The 23,395-nt window shown below is 43.1% G+C and overlaps 1 protein-coding gene across 3 annotated transcripts; it reads left to right on the top strand.

Annotated features, from left to right (window-relative positions):
* Nucleotides 1-1,257: 1,257 nt before the first annotated feature.
* Nucleotides 1,258-22,424, top strand: SPATA7 (spermatogenesis associated 7). Of its 3 annotated transcripts, XM_040975198.1 has the most exons (11): nucleotides 1,258-1,356; nucleotides 6,694-6,768; nucleotides 8,401-8,496; nucleotides 10,952-10,999; nucleotides 13,158-13,291; nucleotides 14,173-14,639; nucleotides 15,627-15,693; nucleotides 17,510-17,625; nucleotides 20,847-20,924; nucleotides 21,542-21,599; nucleotides 21,820-22,424. In XM_040975198.1, exons 1-11 carry the CDS (start codon nucleotides 1,338-1,340, stop codon nucleotides 22,399-22,401), a joined length of 1,740 nt encoding a protein of 579 aa, XP_040831132.1. In that variant the 5' UTR covers nucleotides 1,258-1,337; the 3' UTR covers nucleotides 22,402-22,424. The 3 variants fall into 3 exon arrangements, with proteins under 3 accessions (XP_040831132.1, XP_040831133.1, XP_040831134.1); XM_040975199.1 differs by lacking the exon at nucleotides 20,847-20,924; XM_040975200.1 differs by lacking the exon at nucleotides 1,258-1,356 and having other exon boundaries at nucleotides 6,711-6,768; nucleotides 8,429-8,496.
* Nucleotides 22,425-23,395: the final 971 nt, after the last annotated feature.

Genomic DNA, 23,395 nt, shown 5'->3' with positions numbered 1-23,395 from the left:
CTTCAAATTGGCTCAGCTGTGGCTGTTGTGGCCACTTGGGGAGTGAGCCAGCAGATGGAAGATCTTCGTCTCTCCATCTCTCTGTAAATCTTTCTTTCCAATAAAATAAATCTTTTTTTAAAAGAACACAAAGCACTAGAATAATTCCTGAATATGAATTGCATGTTTCTATATTCTGCAGCAGTCTTGAGAAAGTTGGCTGAACAGGGTCCCTGCAGCTGGTCGTACTGCCCAGCAGAAGTTCCTTCTACAGGAGGCTCAGGCCATCTTCTGCTGCTTTTCTCAGGCTGTCCATACGGGATACCAGAGTCTCAGGTGGACACTAGCCCTTGCATACTAATTCTAATACCTGTGAGGTTAGCAGCTTTTTTTTTTTTTAATACTTTGTAAAAAGTGGGAGCTAAAGCTCAGAGACGTTCAGAAACAAATTCAAGATCAAGCTGGTGAGAGGCAATGTCTGACTCCAAAGGCAATTCCTTTTCCCCTTTACCACACTGGTTCTCAGCTGTGCCTCCCAGAGGACACTTGCAAATACCTGGAGACAGCGTGGATGGTCACAACCGAAGGTGGGGCAGCACGCTTCCAAGGAGCCCAGACTAGGCAGGCACCCCGACCTCTGCTCCTCTCCTTAACATCACTGTTGAGAAATTCTAGAAACATTCGAAGATTCCTTGTTCCCATTGTAATTCTATTTCCAAGGAGTCAAAGGTAACGGCTTCAAAATTATAGTCAGCCACGCTTAAGTCACCCCCTTCAGTCGCATTACAGCCTTCATTCCGCAAAGGAAAATGGAATGCAGCTTGAGAATAAAAGAGGGCAGGCACAGGCGGGGGAAGGCAGTAAGCAGAAGGAAAATTCACATTACCCGAAGGTAAAAATGAAGATAAAGATTTTTTTTTTCTATTAACCTTAGAGTTCCCGGACTCCTTGGAAATGCAGTTATGTGGAACTGCTTAAATGAGATTAGCCTGACTTCGACTAATATTTGCATTTGATTTTCAGGGGCTGGGGACGACCCGGAAGACACGGATGCCAAGTGAAGGCAGCTCCTCTCCCTGTTCTTCCTACAAGGATGAGGTGACCGGTGGTGACTGGACTTCTGACAGGCAGCCGCCCTGGGCGACAGACCAGCGCCGTGGGCGGAGCTGCAGCCGCCAACGTCGCCCGCGCCGTGACGTCACAATCGCGACGCCGACGCCCGGGTCTTAGCAACCGGGCTGGCTACAGTGTGGCGCCCGCGCCTCCTCTTTCCCAGACCTCACAGCCAGGGCTGGGCCCAGCCTGGGGGAAGACCGGCGGGACCCAGCGTGTCCCACGGCGGCTGCGAGAGGACGAGCATGGACGGCAGCCGGAGAGGTAAAAAGGGCAGCTGTGGCAGTCGCTGTTGCTTTGCTGGGCTCTGTCGCGCTGACCCCGGGAGCTCGGGCCGGGGCAGCCTGGCCTCGAGGCAGAAGAACCGGGTTCGTTCTTTGCCAGTTTAACAACCTCCGTGGGCCCTGAGTCTTCCTCATGTGTTGGGGGAAGGGGAGAAGTGTGAGATATCCAGACCCGGAGTTCTTGAAGATGAAATAGAAGGTTCGTGAGACAAGTATTCGAACCGAGTCTCCCGCAGGACCCTTCCCTAGAATATGAGTAGGAACCAGGTTGACTGGGACTTGCTGATTTAGAAGTTATGGGGGGTGGGGAGTGAGAGGCCCCGTTTCTGATAAGCTTCCCAGTGAGGCCGGCAGAGCCGCAGACTGCGACTAGAGATTGGAAAGACTAATCCCTAAGCTGTGGTCGCGTTGCACCTGCGGCTCCCGGAGCCCTCCCAGTCAAGCGGTACAAACAGGCCAGATCCGAATCATCTGTGTCCTCACACTGAGCTGGTAACATTTCTGTGCTCAGGCTAGTAATAAGGCAGATGGCAGACCGCCTCCCGGGTTTAAAGGTTTTTTTCTCTTTACAAGGACACCTTTGTTTGCTTGCATTTTATCATCATATTTTTATTCTTAACGACTTGTGTTGTAGTTTCTTACCCATAATGAAAAGACAACTTTCTTTTTTTTTTTTTTCTTTCTTTCTTTCTTTCTTTCTTTCTTTATTTTTGGTCACACAGACACGAAAGGAAAGAGAGGTCCCTTCTTCTGGTTGACTCCTCCAGCGGTTCGGGTGGAGGCAGAAGCCACAAGCAGGGACCACCACCCACATTTCCCGTGTCTGTAGCAGAAGTCCAGTTGTTTGGGCCGTTGCTCTTACCTGCCAGGGTCCCCGTTAGCAGGATGCTGCAGTCCGAGGCGCCCAGTGGTTCCTCGTTGAACAGCCTTGAAACTTGAGTGCACCTCAAAAATAAAAGCTCTTCCGAAGTCTCTGTCGATCAGAAAGCTGTATCATCTGACCTTTTACCCCAAATCCCAGAAACGCCAAGCCAGAAGACTTCTGTGGCCTTCGGAAGTTTTACAGTGTGAACTAACATGAAACCCTTGCTTGTATGGCAAAAATTAGTCTTAAATCACTTAACCCACAGAACATCTTGTTAGACAGGTGTTACAACGAAAACAAACCAAAAACCCATGTGTTATCCTTATTTCATAGAGAACAGAGGCACCTGAGTAAAATGTCGACTCTGAGCGCAGGTGAGGAATCGCCACCCTTTACAGTCTACATGCTACAGGAGAGGAGGCAGCACAGGGAGGGGACACACACAGAACATTAGGAATGGTGGATATCATGTAATATACTATCAAACGTTGTCAATTACGTGTACTCAACAATGGCTGGGATGGTCAGTTCTCACACATCTTAAGTTACTAACAGAATGCCATGTATTTAGGCAAAGAAAAATAACTAAATTTCTCGTGTTTCCTGAGGTTAGTTTTGATTATTTCAGAACATCGGACACTGAAGTGCCACAAGAAAAACAGTGGTGTTTGTTATTTTCTTATTTTAGACCTTTTTCTTTTCTTTTTTTGATGAGGTAAACCTTCAAAATGGCAGTATTATAGAAAGAGTAATTTGGTTTATAATCTGTGACTTTCATCTTCCTGGGCTTTAATTCTTGGTGAAACAGAGGCTTGGACTAGGTAACCTGTAAGGTGCTGTGTTTCCAGCATCTTTTAGGGAAGTGAAAAGAAAAAAACTGAAAACACTAAATTCCTTTGCACTGTTTTATGAGTGACTTTTGGGAAGAAAAAGAGTGGAAAGAGTAATAGGTTAGGGTTTTTTTTGTTTGTTTGTTTGTTTGTTTTAGAATCAGGCATGTGGCCTGGTGTTAGGATTCCCAGCATTCCGTGACGTGTCATAGTGCATCCCAGCTCTGCTCCAGTTCCAGCTTCCTGCTAACGCACACCTTGCAACTCAGCTGGTTTGATTGACCCCTGCCACCCACAGGAGACCTGAACTGATTTCCCAGCCCCTGGCTCGGTCCTGGCCCAGATGGGCTGTTGTGTGTGTTTCGGGAGAGCGCTGACTGATGGGAGTTCCCTCTGCGCCCACCTCTCTGTCTCTAAACATATTTTATCTATTTGTCCCAAGGCGATAGTTATCCATGCTGACTACCAAAATTCCAGTATTCCTAAAAGCCCTGCCATAAGAAAATGACTCTACCATCCCGCTGGAGAGTTCTTTCTGGCCGTCTTTAAAATCAAATGAGTCATGCTGTCATTTGCTGCTGAATGTGTCTGTTCTACCAAGACCTTCAGTCTGATGTACAGGATTCCGGTCTGAGGATGGAATTCTGGTTTGGGGCTACTTTTCCAAGCCCATTCAGTTACTCAAGTCCAATCAGAAGAAAGAAATCTGCACAGTGATTTAAACAAGGGAATTGTTAAAACCATGTCAATGAGTAACTATAAAATACAAAAAAAAAACTGTAAGGTTGCCTAGAGCCGATGGAGGGTACTGAAGGAAGGAGAAATTTGAAAGGGGAATTCTTCCCAAAGACTCGGGTTCAGGTCCTATTAGAGAAGTGTGATTATTCTGACGCCAATGGTTTTACCACTGAGGGGGCAGCACCAGAGGCTTCCCTCTCCAGGGGAAACAGTCAGTTGCTTAGCCCAGTCACTGAACAAACATGAATCACAACAAAGTGGCCCCAGGAGAGGATTCTGTATGTGGAGTTGTGACACAGTATTACCTTCTGTGTTCACTGGAGTCATGCTTGATGCCTACACGGGACGCAAGGCTGGAACCAGAAACCGCCTTAGCTGGTGGTGGTCCAGAAGCCTGGCAACTCCCGACAACACCAGCTCTTGGAAAGCAACACTTTGACCTTTGACAGAATAGTTCCTCTCCTCAAAAAGTGATTTTAGTGATAATCTCTACAACAGAAAGGCTGAATTGGTGTTAAATGTAACAAACACATAAAAAGATATTTTAAGAAGATAAAATGGCTAGTTTATCGATCAGGCTTAAAGCTATAAAGGTGTGAGGAGGATGCCAAGTCTAGAATAAATATGGTTAACTAAAACAAGGAAAGAAGCATCAGACCCAAAATTCAGGAGCAGATGGTGAAACTTGCTGGAATAAATAAAAGCAACTGGAGACAAAATGTTGATGAAGCTGCTTCTGCATTACAGGTCAGAGCTGGAAGAAAGATAAAAGACTTGGTACAAGTCAAGCTCAGGCTGTCTGCGTGGTGATTAGTGCAGGCAGGGAGGTGGGAGGGGTTTGTTAACTGCTGTTGCCAGAGTCTAGGGGAGTAGAGGGCCTTGGGCCAAGGAGTTAAGATTCTAGTTAGGACATGTGGATTTCAGGGTTTTGTTTGTTTGTTTGCCAGTTAATCCTCTGCCTGTGGCACCTGCATCCTATATAGGTGCCAGTTCATGTCCCAGCTGCTCCACTTCCCAGCAAGTTCACTGCTGATGACCTGAGAAGGCAGCAGAGGACGGCCCAAGACCTTGGGTCCTCACAGTCATGTGGCAAACTCAGAAGCAGCTCCTGAATCACTCGGCCGTTGCAAATCAGGGTCCTACCTGTCAAACCTACCTTCTCACAGTGGCATGGGTCTCTGCCCCCACATAGCTGTTTCCACACAAACGGTCCCTGTCAGACTTCTCAGAGCCCCACTGCCCGCGCTCTGGGTGGGCTGCAACCTTACTCTCCCTTTACCTGCTGTCCTGTTTTCACTTTTCTTTTTCAATGAAATATTTCTTTGAAAGGCAAACTTATAGAATAAGATGATCCACCTGCTTGTTCATTCCGCAGTGAGCAGGGTCTGGGCCGCCAGGAGTTTCACCCAGGTGTCTCTTGTGGGTGTAGGGGCAAAGTACTTGGCCCATCTTCTGTTGCTTGTCAGGCACATTAACAGGGAGCTGGATCAGAAGTTTAGCACCAGTACTGGAACCAGCGCCCGTTCGAGATTTCTTGCCTTAACTGGTTACCTTCTCACCTGTTAGTACATATAAAATTCTTTTTTCTTTTTTTTTTAAAGATTTATTTTATTTTTATTGGAAAGGTGGATATACAGAGAGGAGAGACAGAGAGGAAGATCTTCCATCCAGTGATTCAGTCCCCAAGTGAGCGTAACGGCCGATGCTATGCCGATCCGAAGCCAGGAGCCTCTTCCGGGTCTCCCATGCAGATGCAGGGTCCCAAAGCTTGGGCTGTCCTCAACTGCTTTCCCGGGCCACAGGCAGGGAGCTGGATGAGAAGTGGGGCTGCCGGGACTAGAACCGGTGCCCATATGGGATCCTGGGCATGCAAGACGAGGACCTTAACCACTGCGCCACCACGCCGGGCCCGAGTACATATAAAATTCTAAAACCCAACAGAATGGAACCTCTGGCTCTGCCTTTAGGGGAAATAGCAAGATTTCTATTATACAGAGTTATTTCTAAATTAATGTGCTCTAAAACCTTTATTATTATTATTATTATTTGAAAAGCAGCATTACAGAAGAGGAGAGAGACTGAGATGTTCCACCTGTTGGTCCACTCCTTAAGTGGCCGCAGAGGCAGGGCTGGATCAGACCAAACTCAGAAACCAGAAACTTCATCTGAATTTCCCACATGAACCCAGGTACTTAAGGCGTCTGCTGCCACTCTACCAGGCACACAAGCAGGGAGCTGGTTCAGAAGTGAAGCAGGCAGGACGTGAGCCAGTGCCCATACAGGACGCTAGTGCTACAGGCAGTGACCTCACTGCCACATCACAGTGCTGCCCCTAAATAAATGTTTGTTAGATGGGATCAAAGAGGGGACGAGTGACTTGGCCTAGATGAATTGGTTGGCCTTAAGGTTTTAAATCATATACTTTCTGGCTTTCATACACTTTTTTTTATCTAGTAATATATGATATAATTTGCAATTACTATCTTAAAGTTATTTTCAGGCTAGACTCGCCTGCAGTTAGCTCTAATAGTAATTGCACATCTATCAAGAGCTTAGCTGTATTACCCTAAAATAGTTTAAAAATCTAGTAAGAATAAAGTCAGTGTATAACAAATGATACTATTGATATATTTATCATGTTATCTCTTAAAACCACAAGCAACAAGTGACCAAAAATAACTTATTTTCTTAAAAAAAAAATTGTGTCTGTGACTATTCAGTTTTTTCCATTTGATAAAGCACAGCTAAATTATGTGAATGAACAAATGTTAAATGACTTTGGTGAACAAATTGCTCTTTAAAAAATATTCGTTTTTTTTTAATGAAATTCCTTTTTATTTATCCTCATTTTTTTGTTTGTATGTTTGTTTGTTTTGGTTTAAAGTCAGAGCAACCTCTGTCCTTCCCAACTTTGGTCCACCAAGCCTATTTAAAGGACACTTGAGTACCAAAAGTAATGGTAAGTCAAATACTTAAAATGGTTACTTTATTAGAAGACTATTGTTGTTTTTTAAGATTGTATTTATTTATTTGTTAGAATTAACAGAAAAAGGGCCTGGCACAGTAGCCAGTGGTTAAAGTCCTTACCTTGCATGCACCAGCATGCCATGTGTGTTCTGGTTCATGTCCTGGCTGCTCCATTTCCGTTCCAGCTCCCTGCTTGTGGCCTGGGAAAGCAGCAGAGGATGGCCCAAAACCTTGGGACCCTGCACCCTCCTGGGTAACCTGGAAGAAACTCCTGGCTTCTGGCTTTGGATTGGCTCAGCACTGGTCATTGCGACAACTTGGGGAGTGAACCAGGAAATGGAAGATCTTTCTGTCTCTCCTTTTCTCTGTAAATCTGACTTTCCAATAAAAGTAAGTAGGTCTTTAACAATAAAAAAAAAAAAAATTGCAAAGGAAGGAGAAGCATAGAAAGAGATCTTCAACCCAGGGCTGGGCCAGACCAAAGCCAAGAGCTTAGAACTTCGTCTGGGTCTCTTGTGGAGCGGCAGGGGCCCAGGGCGGTGAGCTGACCTCCATGCAGCTTTCAGGCACAGGAGCAGGGATTGGAGGTGGTGCTGTGACACGGGATGCTGGTTGCAGGAAGCAGGTTAACTCATGCCACACTGCTTGCCATCGGAGTCAAACGTCCAAAAATATATTTTTAAAAAAATTTTTTTAATTTTTATTTTTATTGAAAAGGCAGATATACGGAGAGGAGAGACAGGGAAATACACAAATGTGAAACTAGATTTAAAATATACATACATGGAAAAACAGGGCAGGACCAGTGCTATAGAAAAACAACTATTGAGTATGTACTCTTCTGTTGTGCAGAATTTCCCTGTAAGGACTCGTTTAAGAGTTGCAGAGAAATGGACAAAAATAACAATAATATAAAATGATATGTGCAAAAATATGTCACAGAGTATACATCTGGGACAGGAAACGAAGCATCAGCATAGAAAAGTCACTCACTTTCAATCACTATTTGTCATTTTAGCTTTCACTATTTTAAAAAACCAATGCTTACATCTCAAAATGATTTTTCATGTTTTAAAAATTATTTCTTTGCTTTTTATACTAGTATGTAAGTGTTTAAGTATTTTAGATGACTTAAGAGTTGTTATGTACTTTTGTGTGTTTATACTGAAGATAATCCTACAACTTCAGGAAGGATACGCTTTACTAATTTGTTGATGTTGTTTTTAGGTGTAGTTAGAAACTTGCTTCTCACAATAGAATCTTTGTGTAAGGTTTTAGAGTATTGGCTTCATTTCATTTCCGAAACTTCATGGATTGTTCAAGTATTACCAATGGTAACATAATCCAGCAAGTTGCTAAACCTTTTTTATTCAAAAGATGAGACTCAATAGAAAGAAATTGTTTTAGAGATTTAGTAACAGATTAGATTCTAGGCTCTTCTGCCTCAGACTCTCATGTCTGTAAAACTTGACCTTGGAAGGGTTTGCATCCAGGTCATCAGTAGGTCATCAATGTTGTCAGTGTGAGATTACGACTAGGCCATAAGAATGAACTTAGTGAGCTGTAACTTATGATTTTATATTGATTTTAAATATGAAATGATTAACTGTGTTTTGATTTGTAGCTTTTTGCACTGACTCCTCTTCTCTCAGATTAAGCACGCTCCAGCTGGTCAAGAATCACATGGCTGTCCACTATAATAAAATCCTTTCAGCCAAAGGTAAGAATATGCATTTTTAAGCCTCCATTTCCCTTCTCATTAGCATAACCTCAGCTTTGAGGTCACTTATATGCAGTAGAATGCATTCATTATAAGTATACAGTTAAATGTTTTGAAAAATGTGTGCATACATGCAGCTGTTGCATCACTTGGGGAGTGAGTCATCGGACAGGTCTTCCTGTTTCACCTCCTCTCTGTATATATGACTTTCCAATAAAAGTAAAATAAATCTTTAAAAAAAAATCTGGGACCCATGCTTTGACACAGTGGTTAAACCACTGCCTGCACCATCCTATATGGGCATGAGTTTGAGTCCTAGCTGCTCCACTTCCAATCTAGCTCCTTATTAGCATGCCTGGGAAAGCAGTGGGTCTATGGGTCCCTGCCAGCCCCATGGGAAACCCAGAGGAAGTTCCTGGTTCCTGAGTTCAGCCTGACCCAGCTCTACTAATGTAGCCATTTGGGGAGTGAACCAACGGATGAAAGATATCTCTGTCTCTTCAAATTAATTAAAATACAAACAATAAATCTTCATAAGTATAAACATTTTATACACATGCATACATACATATAATCTATTTTTTACAACTTTTTTTTATTTTTGAAGATTCATTTATTTTTATTGGAAAGAAAGATATACAGAGAAAAGGAGACAGAAAGATCCATCTACTGGTTCACTCCCCAAGTGGCCATAACAGCTGGAGCTGAGCTGATCCAAAGCCAGGAGTTAGCAGCCTCTTCCAGGTCTCCCATGCAGGTGCAGGGTCCCAAGGCTTTGGGCCGTCCTCTACTGCTTTCCCAGGCCACAAGCAGGGAGCTGGATGGGAAGTAGAGCAGCCAAGACCAGGTGCAAGGCAAGGATCCAGCCACTGAACCATCTCATCGTTCCCTTGACAGCCTGTTGAAGATGTCTGTGGCTGATCTTAGCTCACTTAGATTTTAAAAATTATTTTCTGGATGGGAAGTGGAGCTGCCAGGATTAGAACCAGCGCCCATATGGGACCCCAGCGCCTTCAAGGTGAGGACTTTAACCGCTAGGCCACACTGCCGGGTCCTTGTTTCAATTCTTAAATTTAAGTTTATGGGGCTGGTGCTGTAACATACCACCTACAGCACCAACATCCCGTCTGTTTTCCTGCCAGTCCTGCTCCCTGCTAACATGTCTCTGAAAAGCACATGACCCAAGTACATTGGTCTCTGCTGCCAGTGTGCAAGTCCTGGATGGAGCACGTGGCTCATACCTGGGCCTAGCACTGGCCACTGCGACCAATTGGGTAGACCAGCGGATGAGAGATCTTGTCTCCTTGTGTGTGTCCCTTCCTCTAACTCTGCACTTCAAATAAATAAATGAATACTGAAAAATAGATCTCACTTTGTAATCCATTTTGAGTTCTTGTATATGGTATGTAAAAGAAATGAAGATTGCCCTTACTGAATTAATATTGCATCTTTTTAAAACTCCATTGATTGTATATGTATGTCTATTTATGAATTTAATCTTTGGTTCTGATGATCTCTATCTTTATGCCCATATCATACTGTATTACTTAGCATAGCGTATTTGAAGTCTTCAACTCAAGCCTGTTTTAGGATTTCTATTTCAAATATGTGAATGTTCATGATATAAGGCTGTTAGGTTACTGGTACTCTGTTTATTTCCTTTTCAGTTTTTGTTTTGAATGTTCATATTGTTACTTTAAGTTTACTTACATTTTCTGTAGTATCTACTGAGCTATTAGTCCCAACCAGTGTATTTTTATCATGAGAATTTAAATTTTTCGAAAGATTTTTCTATTTTTTTTAAAGGCAGAATTGGGGAGAAACAGAGACATTAGATTATCCACTGGTTCACTCTCCAAATGGCCACAGTGGCAGGGCTGTGCAAGGCCAGACTGGGCACTCTAGCAGGAAGCTGGGTCAAAAGTGAGCAGCTGCGACACCAACAGGTGCCCATACTTGATGCCAGCACTGCATACAGCAGCTTAATCCATACCACACCAAAGATCGTCTCTGATTACTGTGTTTGTAATCTCTGAGAGTACGCTGAAAGTCAAAACATGAAACTTTTGAGTTCTGAAACTTTTTGTGATTTCCACATTTGATATTATTGTCACTTAAAAATATTAGTAATATTTTGGGCCCAGCGCCATGGCCTAGTGGCTAAAGTCCTCGCCTTGAACGCTCCGGGATCCCATATGGGCGCCGGTTCTAATCCCAACAGCTCCACTTCCCATCCAGCTCCCTGCTTGTGGCCTGGGAAAGCAGTAGAGGACAGCCCAAAGCTTTGGGACCCTGCACCCGTGTGGAAGACTTGGAAGAAGTTCCTGGCTCCTGGCTCCAGAAGATCTTCCTCTCTATCTCTCCTCCTCTCTGTATATCTGACTTTGTAATGAAAATAAATCTTTTAAAAATATATATTAGTAATATTTCTAAACAGCTTATTTCTCTCTCTCAGCTGCAGTAGACTGCTCAGTTCCAGTAAGCATGACTACAAGCATCAAATGTAAGTAATTCATGGCATGTTGCTTTTTTAGAAAATATGACAGAAAAACAAAGTTTACCATCTTAGCCATCTGTGAAGAGTCCAGTGTCATGAGGGACAACCACTGCCATCGTCTCTGTCCAGAACCCTCTTCATCTTGTGTCCACTAAGCTGCAGCCCTTCCTCCCAGGCCCAGACCCACTGCTCTGCTTTCCATCTCTCTGCATTCGGCTGCTTTCCCTTGGCCGCTTTCTTGTGCTGGTTCATGTGCCTCAGATAAGCTAAGTCATTCAATGTTTGTTCTCTCGTGACTAGATTATTTCATCATTTAGTATTTATAATAATAAATAAAAGATCTTTAAAAATATTCCCCACAGTTACAGAGCACGTGCTGGGTTAATGTTTTTCGGTTTTTTTAAAGAACATATCAAGTCCCTTTACAAAGGAATTGTGTCATTTCACATTTCCGCCTCTCGTGGCAGGAGCATTTTAGTTTTCCATGTCTTTACTAACACTTGTCACTGCCTTTCTGATAACCGTCATTGTGGGAGGGTGCGGTTCCTCAGGTCTTGGTTTGCACTTCCCTTCTAACTCGTGGTGGTAGCGCTTTCTTTTTCACCGGCACATTGACCATTTTTATAGCTTTGGTGGACATACTCAAAGCTTGGGCCAGTTTTACTTATTTAGCTATTGATTTACAAGTCATTTTTATATTTGGGATGTAATTTCTTTGTTAGAGACATGATTTGTACATATCTTTCCCCCAGCTGTTACTTTTTTTGTTTTCTTATAAGTATGCCTTTTGAAAAACTGGAAGGGCTTTTAATTTTGATTACCTAAGAATTTTATCCTATTAGCTTTACCTCTAAGACTGCAGTTCATATGGAGTTGATGTCTGGTTGGTCCTGCTTTGCCTAGGAGTAGAATGATAGATCTGACTGGAAGGATTCTGCGTGCACCACAAGCATTGTCAGCTACTATAATTTAATTGATATGTTCATAACTAAGTGCTTAAAGTTCTAGAATAACCTGAAATTGGTATTTCAAGCTAACATTTCCAAGGGTAGATATGCATCTTTACTTTAGCATGCTTATAATATTAATACTTATCCTGACCATTAAGATGGAATAGATTTCAATGAAAGACCATTTTTTTTAATTATGTATGAAAATATGTAACAGTTTACACTTTAGTTTTCTATGTAATTCTGAGATTTATCTTTCCCTAAAAACTAGTAATTTTGGAGGCCAGCATGATGATGGACTAGGCTAATCCTCCACCCTGTGGCAGGGGCATCTCGTATGAACCCTGGTTCGTGTCCCAGCTACTCCATTTCCCATCCAGCTCCCTGCTTGGCCTGGGAAAGCCATGGGAGATAGGCCAAATCATTGGGTCCCTTTATCCATGTGGGAGACCCAGAAGAAGCTCCTGGCTCCCAGCTTTGAGTCAGCTCAGCTCTGGTCATTGCAGCCATTTGAGGAGTGAATCAGCACATGCAAGATGTTTGCTCTCTCCTGTGTAAAATCTTTTAAGTAAAAGTAAATAAATCCTTTTTAAAATAATCATTCTTGTAATTATGGAAAAATAATATGGTACTGATACATTTTGAGAGAGAAGTCTGAGTTTAGTTCAGAGTATGACATACGCATTTGGTGATTACACAGTCACAAACAACATGGTCAAGAATTTCTAACTTTCATGGCTAAGAGTATTTGCTAGGAATTGCTTTTTTAAAAATACATTTAATTATTTCAAAGAGAAACAGAGGCAAGTATGAAAGAGATCTTTCACTTCTCTTGTGCCCACAGTGGCTACTTCAGACCCAGAGTACTTGAGCCATCGTCTGCTGCGTCCAAGGTGCCCCCTGGCAGGAAGCTGGAGTTGGAAACAGAGCTGGGATTGACACCCAGGCACTCCTACGTGGGATCTGGGTGTCTCAGTCACAGCTTGACCATGCTGCACCAGACGCCCACTCGAGAATCCTCCTCCAGCCCTTGCATTTGGCCAGATTGTCACATCTTTCTTTTACTTGTGCTGTTTAATCTATTTAGACTTTCCATAAATGAAAAAGTGTGTGTGTTTTTATTTTTATCATATATAAAATATTTCTGTTAAGAAGATATTTATGTTGTTTTGGTCTTTTGTTTCGTATCTTAAAAGATTTGTTATTCCCCTTAGATGCAGACCAACAACGAAGAGAGAAACTCAAAAAAGATTTAACCAAATGTGAAAATGAATTCAAAATAACTAAAAATGTGATGCAGACTAATTCTAAAAACAATTCCAAGTCATTTTTTAAAACCATGCAAAAGGTAAGTTGACATACTTTTTTTCAATCTTTATTATTATTTGAAAGGCAAATTCACTGAGACAAAGAGAAATCTTCCATTTGCTGGTTCACTCCGCAGGTGGCCATGACATCCATAGCTCAGCTGAGTCAATTCAAAGCCAGGAGCCAGGAGCTCCTAGTGGGTCTCCCATGCAGGTGCAGAGTTCCAAGGACTTGAACTGTCCTCCACTGCTTTCTCAGGACACAGGCAGGGAACTAGTTGGGAAGTGGAGCAGCTAGGACATGAACTGGTGCCCATATGGGATGTTGGTCCTGCACGCCTGAGGATTAGCCAGTTAAGCCACCATGTCAGCCTCAAAGCAAATTGTTGCTGTTGTTAAGATTCATTTTTATTGGTCCAATGGTGTGGCTTAGCAGCTGAAGTCCTCGCGTTGAACACGCCACTGGGATCCCATATGGGCGCCGGTTCTAATCCCAGCAGCTCCACATCCCATCCAGCTTCCTGCTTGTGGCCTGGGAAAGGAGTTGAGGACAGCCCAAAGCCTTGGGACCCTGTACACCCGTGTGGGAGACCCGGAATAAGTTCCTAGCTCCTGGCTTCAGATTGGCATAGCACCAGCCGTAGCGGCTCACTTGGGGCATGAATCATCGAACAGAAGATCTTCCTCTGTCTCTCCTCCTCTCTATATATCTGACTTTGTAATGAAAATAAAATAAATCTTAAAAAAAAAAAATTACATCTTAAATACTTGCATAGAACTTTGTGTACAATGCTAACATCTTCAGGAATATATATATTAATATTGTAAACCTGAAACAGCTTTTTCTTTCTTTAACTTTAATCTGGAGATCTCTGCGTGAATGTGTTGTACAATTGGTGACAATCCAATCACATGTTCTCAGCCCTCAGGGGAACCACAGGAAGACGTGTTTATAGAAGAAGTAAACGGGTCTGCATCCTTGGCAAAGTCACTCGTCTCTTCCACGGAAGGACCACTCCCAGGTCGTCCTAGATCGGGGAAGGTCCTCATCGGCGGCGCTGAGAACTGCAGCTCCACCCCGACCTGCATGGACCACACAGCCTCCCAGCCCCACAGGACCTCCTCTGGGCCCTTGTACAGCAGAAGGCCCAGAAGCACCTTTCCCAATTCCCACCGGTTTCAGTTAGTCATTTCCAAAGCACCCAGTGGAGATCTCTTAGAAAAGCATTCTGAACTCTTTTCTAACAAGGAACTGCCATTCACTCCACGCACCTTAAAAACGGAAGCAAAATCTTTCCTGTCTCAATATCGATACTATATGCCTGCCAGAAGAAGAAAGGGCTTCACAGACGAACAGGTAGAAGCTGAAACTCAGACTGAATTTAGCAGGTATGGTGTATCAGCAGCCGGTCGTAAATCCTTCAGGCACATCAGTGAAGAGAGATTGAGTACTGTTCCTTGTCCTTTGCTTCATGCTTCAGGGTTTCTCGGTATACTTCTGAATGAATGACTTCTTCTATGTGTCATTTGAGCTGTCAGAGGACTGTTCAGAGAAACGTTTACTTGCTTTTAAATATACCTTCAAAGAGTGTGAAATATTTGTGTGAATATGTGTACATTAATTCATGTTGAATGTGGCAAAATGAGCTAGAAGGATGGGAGGTGGGAGGAAGGTAACTCCCTCTGCGACCCCCCCGTTTCCCTCCATGCAAATGCTCACACCAGCTTTTTATGGCAAGAACTGCCCAGGAATAATCTAAGCAATTGGGATAATTTTTGGAAATTATTTATACTTTGCTTCAGGAATGTTTTCACATATCGTAGTCTCTGGCACATGATAAGTATTCAGTAAGAGTTGGCAGATAATTAAAACAAATCTTGTAGAATATTAAGGATGAGGTAGTTTGCATTTATTTTTCTAGTGTTACCTAAGTAATTTAGCTAGTGTTAGCTTATAGTTATTTTTGAAAGTAAAGAACAGTTTAAAACTAATATTCCTTTGGGTATAGAAAAAAGCTACAATATTAAATAGGTCTGTGTGTATTCAGTCAATTAAGGAGTTGAGTCTGTGATAGAACTTGTTGGGGAGAAATGATGATAACTATAGCACATCCTTTTATACACATGTTTATGAATGTTTCCAAGATAATCCCATTTTGTTTTCTGTTGTTTCTAACTGAAATCTAGTTGTAAGCCAAAAAAGGAAAAAACAACATATGTAGTTCAGACTGTATCTCATTCCTGGTTACATATTTAGGAATTACATGTTTAGCGAGAATAGATGGGCCTCTTTCTCTTACGTTCATCTTTTTCTAGAGTAGAGTTATCACTTTACATTTTAAAGAAGTAATAATTGTTTCTTTTAATGTGTTACAGCTTTCATTCGGGTTTGGGGACAGCTAAGAGTAAGAACTTGACAAATTCAGAAGGGAACATACAGCAGGTAATAGATCTTGTTGTGTTTCCAAGTTGAGCTACCTTAGCATCAATAGAATGTGTGTAGACGGACTGTGAAGAATAAACCCGTAGTGGCGCTTGCTGCATGTGACCCCTGGTCCCGCAGTGTTGCCCGTTTACGGGTGACCATAGTTGTCGCTGAAATCCTGCCAGTCATTGGTGGTTAGCATCTTTACTTGATGATTGGCTGGACGAATGGTTGGATAAATGAAATGCCTGAGTTACTATTGTCAGAGCTACACTCTTGAATTACTGAAGGAGCTAGCAAAGTTGTACGGAAGTTACTTGACATTTTATGCTATACTTTTGTAAAGAACTGCCACTGATTGTGTTATTAGACATGTATTAGTATTATTAGACAGAGTTGGTGGATGTTATCCTTTGTTTGCCCTTGCCTTTTCGAAAACTACAAAGCTGCTTGTATTTCGAATGCTTATCAGTCATATATTTTAAAATATCACAACTTTAAGTCTGAATTTGAGGCAAACTTTGTTTAAAGATTCATTTACTGTTATTGGAAAGAGAGAAGGAGAGACAAAGATCTTCTGTCTGCTGATTCACTCCCCAAATAGTGGCAAGGTGGAGCTAAGCCAATCTGAAGCCAGGAGCTTCCTCTGGGTCTTCCATGTGGGTGCAGGGTCCTAAGGCCTCGGGCCATCCTCCACTGCCTTCCCAGGCCATAGGCAAGGAGCTGGAAGGGAAGTGGAGCAGCTGGGACATGAACCAGCACACATATGGGATCCAGGTGCATGCAAGGTGACAATTTAGCCACTAGGCCATCGCACCAGGCCCTGTGTGTGGGTTTTTATGATTTATTTATTTTTATTGGAAAGGCAGATTTACATAGAGAAGGAGACAAAGATCTTTGATTCATGGTCTCATTGCCCAAGTGGCCACAACAGCCATAGCTGAACCAATGCAATGCCAGAGCCACATTCTATCTCCCACATGTCTGCAGGGTTCCCAAGACTTGGAGCATCCACCATTGCTTTCCCAGGCTGTAAGCAGGAAGCTGGATGGGAGGCACAGCATCCAGGACATGAACCAGCACCCCTGTAGAATTCTAGCACTTGAAGGTGAAGGATTAGCCTGTTGAGTCATGGCTCCAGCTCCTGGTGTTTACGTTTGGACAATCAGTCATGTTCTGTGTCCTAACTTAAATTTAGCACTTATACGGGCATTTGGCCTAATGGTTAAGATGCCAGTTAGGGTGCCCATATCCCACATGGGAATACCTTGATTTGAGCCCGGCTCTGGCTCCCGACTCCAAGTGCCTTCGCCCTGTGAAGCCCTGGCGATGGCTGAAGTCACTGGGATCCTGCTACCCGCCCCCAGACCTGGCTGAGTCCTGGCTCTCAGCAGTTGCAGGCGTTTGGCCAGAGAACCAGCAGATGAGCGGATTCTTCTGTCGTCCTCTCTCTCTGTGCCTTCCAGGTAAATTAAGTAACTGAATTTTTAAATAGTATGCTGCTAATGTTGTTCATCCTGCCAGTGCTGCCAAGCTTCTGCATTTGAAAGAAAGGAGCTATTTTAATTTCTGAACGATGAAATTTTTTTCTATGTTTATTTTTGATGGTTTATTAATATTTAACATGCTGTTCATTCAAATGCAAGAAATATGTTTTATCTTAGATTAATTTAAAAAGTGCTGATTGAATAGAAATGCTGCTCTAAGATGTTCTGCTTTACATACTGGGCACCTCTGTTCATGTTCTCAAAATGTACTCTATTTTATTTTTGCTTTCATGGTATACTTTTCAAGCAAAATAGTATTTTTTTTTTTCTTTTTCTTCCATTTCCAGGCATCTAGTCGTTTGACACGCGATACCGCAGTGGACAAAAGTCCTGTGTCTCGACAAGGGCCCAGCAGAGCTCGGGACGTGCTGGAGGGTAGTCCCTCCCGGCGCCTCTCCCCCAGGTAAGCAGAGCGCACTCCTGGGCGAGACAGGTGGGTGAAGTTAGGATTGTCCAGAAAAGGTTTACATGAGTTTTTCAAGCTCACTAATAAAGGGACAGTACTAGCTGGCTTTGTTTGCTTCATGGTTTGTAGAAAAGGACCTTTTATTTTCCAGGATATGTACCCTGGCAGTGCTAACATGTTTGTGTGGAGAAATGGTACCGAGGTACCTTACCATTTGTAATTTTGAATATTCACCATAGGTTATGCTTAATATTTGTACTCACGCTGCATGGAGGCTCTCTGAAAACATTCCTATTTCTTAATTATGGATCACCACGCCTATGCAAAAATGTATGACCAGCAAGTGGTGGGACATCAGAAGATGCCTTTGATGAATCTGGCTGTCAGATCAGTTTCTAGGAGTAGAAATGGCCTGTGAGACGAGGGGCCAGGAGGAAGAGATTCAAAAGGGCAAGAATGAGGTTCTAGGGACCAAAGAGAAGGACAGTGTCCAGTCCCCTCGGGCATTCACTAACCAGTGTGGGTGAGCTCAGCTTGACCCAGACCATACTGAATATGCAAACACTGGAGTATTGTCTTTGCTGATCGTTGCTGTCTGGAAGTAAAGTAAAATATTATAATTTAAAAATCAACTTTGCTACTTGCTAACATTAACTTTGGCAAACTAGTTTGCTTAATTTACTAAATAATAAATAGGAAAATACCCAGCCAGTGTATTTGACTGGATAGTCTGGATTAAATTAGAGCACTGTTATAAAAGTGCCTTAATTCTGAAACATATTATAGAATATAATATTGTTGAATACTTATGTGCTGACCATTATTTTATAAAATATGTTAGCATTCTCTCTCTAGAACAGGTTGTCACTATTCCTTTCCTTTGCATCCTCCTGTAGAGAGTACGATTTAAGATCTTTTGACTGCTTCATTTTGTAGTATGGGAATCATGAATTAACGATTACAGAAACCAATACTAAATAAGCCAGGATTTAATACTAATCTCTCACAGCCAGCCTACGAATATTAATCCCATAATACAGACTGAATCTGGGAAAATGATCAGAGTTTTCTGGAATAGTTGCCTACTTTTTAAAAATAATTAGCATCCATAATTCTTGTTTGTTTTTCATATGTGAGTGTATGAAGAATTTTTAGAGAAATGTAAACTTTTCATGATGACAGGGTACTCCACCAGAGTCTTCTAAACTTACCAGAAGTTTGTGTATACTAATACCTGTAGGTTGTGATGTTGAAAATAATCTGTTTTGCAGTGTTTATTCCCAAACTGGCAACTTTTGCTTTTTTAAAGATTGATTTATTTACAGAGAAAAGGAGAGATAGGTCTTCAGTCCACTGGTTCCAGGAGCCAGCAGTCTCCTCTGGGTCTGCCCTGTGGAGACAGAGACCCAAGTAGTTGGTCTTTCCCAGGCGGTCAGCAGGGAGCTAGCTGGGAAGTGGAGCAGCCAGGACGTGCACCGGCGCCCAAGTATGAATCCAGCACATACAGGTAGAGGATTAGGTCGCAGAGCCATCTTACCGGGCCCCAAATCAGTTTAACTTTTTATACATTTTAATCTCTTCTCTGATTTGCTTATCGACTCTTCCTCCTTTAATTTGTTTATTGAGTAGTTATCTATATTTTCTGATCACACATTTATTATCTCATAAAATGGTTGCATGTCTGGTTCTGCCACAGTAGCCTAGTGGCTAAAGTCCTCACCTTGCATGCGCCAGGATCCCATATGGGCGCCAGTTCGTATCCTGGCTGCTCCACTTCCCATCCAGCTCCCTGCTTGTAGCCTGGGAAAGCAGTCGAGGGCAGCCCAAAGCCTTGGGACCCTGCACCTGCATGGGAGACCTGGAAGAGGCTCCTGGCTCCTGGCTTCAGATTGGTTCAACTCCAGCTGTTTTGGCCACTTGGTGAGTGAACCAGTGCATAGAAGATCCTCCTCTCTCCTCTCTGAAAATCTAACTTTCCAATAAAAATAAAAATAAATCTTTAAAAAAATGATTACATGTCTAAATATGAAAAATTGCCATTATATTTTCATTAATTTTCCTATTGGGATTTTTCCCCTCCCCTCCCAAGTATTTTGAAGCAATAAAATTGCTTTCTAATCAATAAAATTTTCTTTTTTTGTAATTACTTTAGTTGATTAGGGCTCAGAGGATCAAGGGCTACAGGAAAGTGGCTAAGACCATTGTTTCCACATTATTTTTTTTTCTGTGTCTGGGGTAAGGCGGGGATAAAGGGAGAAGCCCCACCCAGCCTCCCACCCGTCCCTGGTCACCGACGTGGGGCATGCTCCGAAGGCACTGCTCAAGTGGTTTTGATGAACAGTTCTGAATTCCTGCCAATCTCACCATCCCAAGCACGATGAAATCTCTTCAGAATCCACTGGCTGACACAGTCCACCTAAGACTCTGCCCAGATTTTCACTGTAACACATAGCTGGGCTAGATGATCGGTTTGTTCTGTCCTCTGTTGTGGTACCAGCTGTCCTCTGCAGGTTCTGATGGATTGCCATATCCTCCCTGTGCACCTGGGTATGCTGTCTACTGCTCCATCTGAGCCTCTGAGGAGGCTCAGCTTTGGCACTTGCACTGCATGGTCAGACCAAAGAACCTGCAGTTCTCTTCATGGTTGGGGTTCTGAGATCAGCGCTTCAGTTGGAGGGATCCCCAAGGAAACTTAGTCCTCAGTAAATTTCCTAACCTTCAAACAAGATGCTATTGTAAAAACAGAAGAGACTGCATAGGAAAGGCCTGACCCTCCAGCTGCTGCCCGTTTCCCTCCCGAGTGCTCTGTCCCTCACACCGCAGCTGCTGGCCCGGCAGGGGCCTGAGGACATGGAAGATGCTCTGCGGGAGCCCCCCTTCCCGGGAGCCCCCCTTCCTGGGGGACTTCGGCACATTACCTGCTTCCCCTTGGTTGCTTTCTTCTTGTCAAGTTATATTTTTTTACTGCTGTGGACGTTACACTCTATTAAGTAACATTTTCTCATTGTTAATGACAGTCCTTGTACAACTTGCGAAGGTTGACATATTTCTTTTATTATGTTCCCCCGGATGAGAGAGAAGCAGGTCTGTAACAGGAGAGATTGGTGTTTCTAATTAGATATTCATGTTTCCTACACTTTTTGGAATAAACAGTAATTTCAATTTAATGTATTAGTTAATAAGTTAATATGTTTATTATGTTTCCTTGTCTTTTGTAGCAAGGAAGAACTGTCGTATCTGAGTTTTATTGAAGATATAACAGATGAAATTTTGAAACTTGGTTTATTTTCAGACAGGTTAGTTGATTGATTTCTTAAGACTTAGTTGTAGATTTATTTGAAAGTTACGGTGACAGAAGTCGGGGGAGGAGCAGAGAGATTTAGAATCATCCATTCCCTGTTTACTCCCCAGATGCCTGTAAAAGCTCTGCTTCAGTTCCAGCTCCCTGCTAATGCGCACGGTGAGGTCATGGCCCCAGTGTTTGGTTCCTGCAACCCACTTGGGAGGCCAGGAGTTCCAGACTCCTGGGGTTGGCCTGGCCCAGGCTCACGGTCTCTGCACAGTGAACCAGCAGCTGGGAGAGCTCGCTCTCACTCTGTCTGCACCTGCACATGCATCTGCCTTGAAAATAGTTTTAAAAGCCATGTTATTGACAGAAACATGGGTAGCATCTCATCTCAGACACACGAGCACCTGTTCTGTCACCTGAAAGCAGATGCAAGGCAGAAGCCGTACTGGCTGCCACGACGGAGAACTTGACAGATGGGGAAGGAGAGGCGTCTTCTGCTTGAGAAAGGAAAAATTATTCTAAAAAGTATTTTCAGGTTTTAGTAATTTTAGTATTATACAGCTATTATGTATTTAGTTGGTTTTCTGACTTTTAGACATTAACATTTTTCTGTGTCATTTGTAGGTTTTTAGAACAACTGTTTGAGCAACACATAACACAGAATAAACATCATCTGGAAGAGGTTTGTCTTTCTTTGGAATTTCACTAGAAATATTTAAATATGGAAATTTTAAAGCTATTCTGTATCAAAGAGCCCATTAAAAGCAAGCAGTTTTCTTTAAGCTTTTTGAGGGAGTAGGGGAAGAAAGTCAGCTATCAGTCCTGCTGAGGTTTTCAGCACAGACCAAAGTAATTCACTTTAACTAGCTGGATTCATATGACCGTGTTTTTCTTGATCCAAGGAAAAAATGCGTCAGCTGCTGCATGGCTTGAAGGCCGACTTAGGCTGCACCCCCAAAGAGGATCCACTAAAGCAGAATGAGGCCAGTGTGTTGAATCTGCTGGACTTCGAAAAGGCTCTGAGTTCTACACAAAATGGAGTTAAAAGTGAAAGTGGAGTCATGATTGAACAGGAGCGTCATGAATACCAAACGGCTTTGAACATGTTACTGTCTGCTCCGAAGGAGGAAGCCGCTCAGACATTCTCCCCACCTGAATTTTTTATGCCCATTCATAAATCAAAGTGTTCACCAGGGGTTATTATTCAGCAGGTGAATAAAGAAAAAGATCCTGAGCGTTCAGCCAGTGATGACAATGTAAGTGCTTCAGACAGCTTAACAGACCAAGAAACCTCTGTGAATGTCATTGAAGATGACAGTGACACCGACAAGCTTGACACTTTCGAAGACTTTAGCTGCCTTAGCACATCACTCTCGGAGTCTGTTCGCTTCTCCAGTGTCCGAGGTGACAGTAATCAGGACAAGGAATCACCAACTTCTAAGATCATGGATATGAGCATCGAGGACTGTCCTTCAGATGCTTGATCTTCTGAATAAATATACCAAATGACCAGTAACCCAGTACTACGACTACTTTTTTTTTCTTATGTATTAAGATTTCTGTGTTACAGATCTGCAACACATATAAACCATAAATTTAGCAAATTAAGGTGCTGTTATGTACTGCACTGTTTCTCTGGATCAGGAGTCTTAAGCATGGCATAGCTGAGTCTTGATCAAGGCTGTGGTCTTAGCAGAAGGCTTGAGTGGGTGAAAGAGCCTCCAGGTCCTTCACATTGTTGGTGGAGTTCACCTTGCAGCTCCAGATGCGAGGACTTCGTTCCGTTGCTCAGCAGTGGCTGGAGAGTGCCCTCAGTCCTCTGACACTTGTCTCTGCTCACAACACTACTGCTTCGCCAAGGCTACCAAGGGAACCAGAGACACTGCTGGTAAGATAGTCTCATACAGCTTAAGAACGGGAGCCTTTCCATCGTCGTCATGTTCTTTTGGTTAGTAGGAAGTCTGGGTTTGACCCACTTTAAGGGGTGTAGATGTTACACAATGACTCAGCTAAGCTGCTGTTCAGAGATGCCATCAGTCTCAGCCCCAGGGTCCCCCATTCAGTCCCACTCTCCAGGCTCGAATTTCCCTCCTTTGGCTGAAGCTTCCGTCTTGCCGTCATCCTCCACCCTTTGAAGCTTCATACCTACTTCTACCTGACTTCTTTGCCGTACCCAGTCTTTTCTGTGCTCCAACTCTGCATAGCTTCATGTCTCTAGGCTCATGGCCCATCCCAACTTTCATACATGATTAAAAGTGATTTTTGGCCGTTGCCAGGTAGGTTATAAAAAACTCTAAGAAACAATGGCTTAGGCTCACCAGCAGTATCTTTTTTTAACTTACTTTTTCATCTTATCTAAAAGGCAAACAGCTCCCATCTGCTGCCTTACTCCCCAGATGTCTGCAAGAGTGAAGGCTGAGCCAGCACAAAGCTGGGCATCTCCTGCCTGTGCCCCGGGAAGCGGTGGCAGGAATCGAT

This window comes from Ochotona curzoniae, unplaced genomic scaffold (assembly GCF_017591425.1).
Source record: "Ochotona curzoniae isolate NIBS_2020 unplaced genomic scaffold, NIBS_Ocur_1.0 contig_2688, whole genome shotgun sequence".
Taxonomy (NCBI): Eukaryota; Metazoa; Chordata; class Mammalia; order Lagomorpha; family Ochotonidae; genus Ochotona; species Ochotona curzoniae.
This window is presented reverse-complemented; position numbering and strand designations above follow the sequence as displayed.

What these genes read in the sequence shown, in the direction of transcription:
- SPATA7 (XM_040975198.1), top strand. An exon ending in CAGAAGGGAACATACAGCAG is followed by an intron (nt 15,694 to 17,509) that starts GTAATAGATCTT and finishes TTCCATTTCCAG; the next exon opens with GCATCTAGTCGTTTGACACG. An exon ending in TCCCGGCGCCTCTCCCCCAG is followed by an intron (nt 17,626 to 20,846) that starts GTAAGCAGAGCG and finishes TGTCTTTTGTAG; the next exon opens with CAAGGAAGAACTGTCGTATC.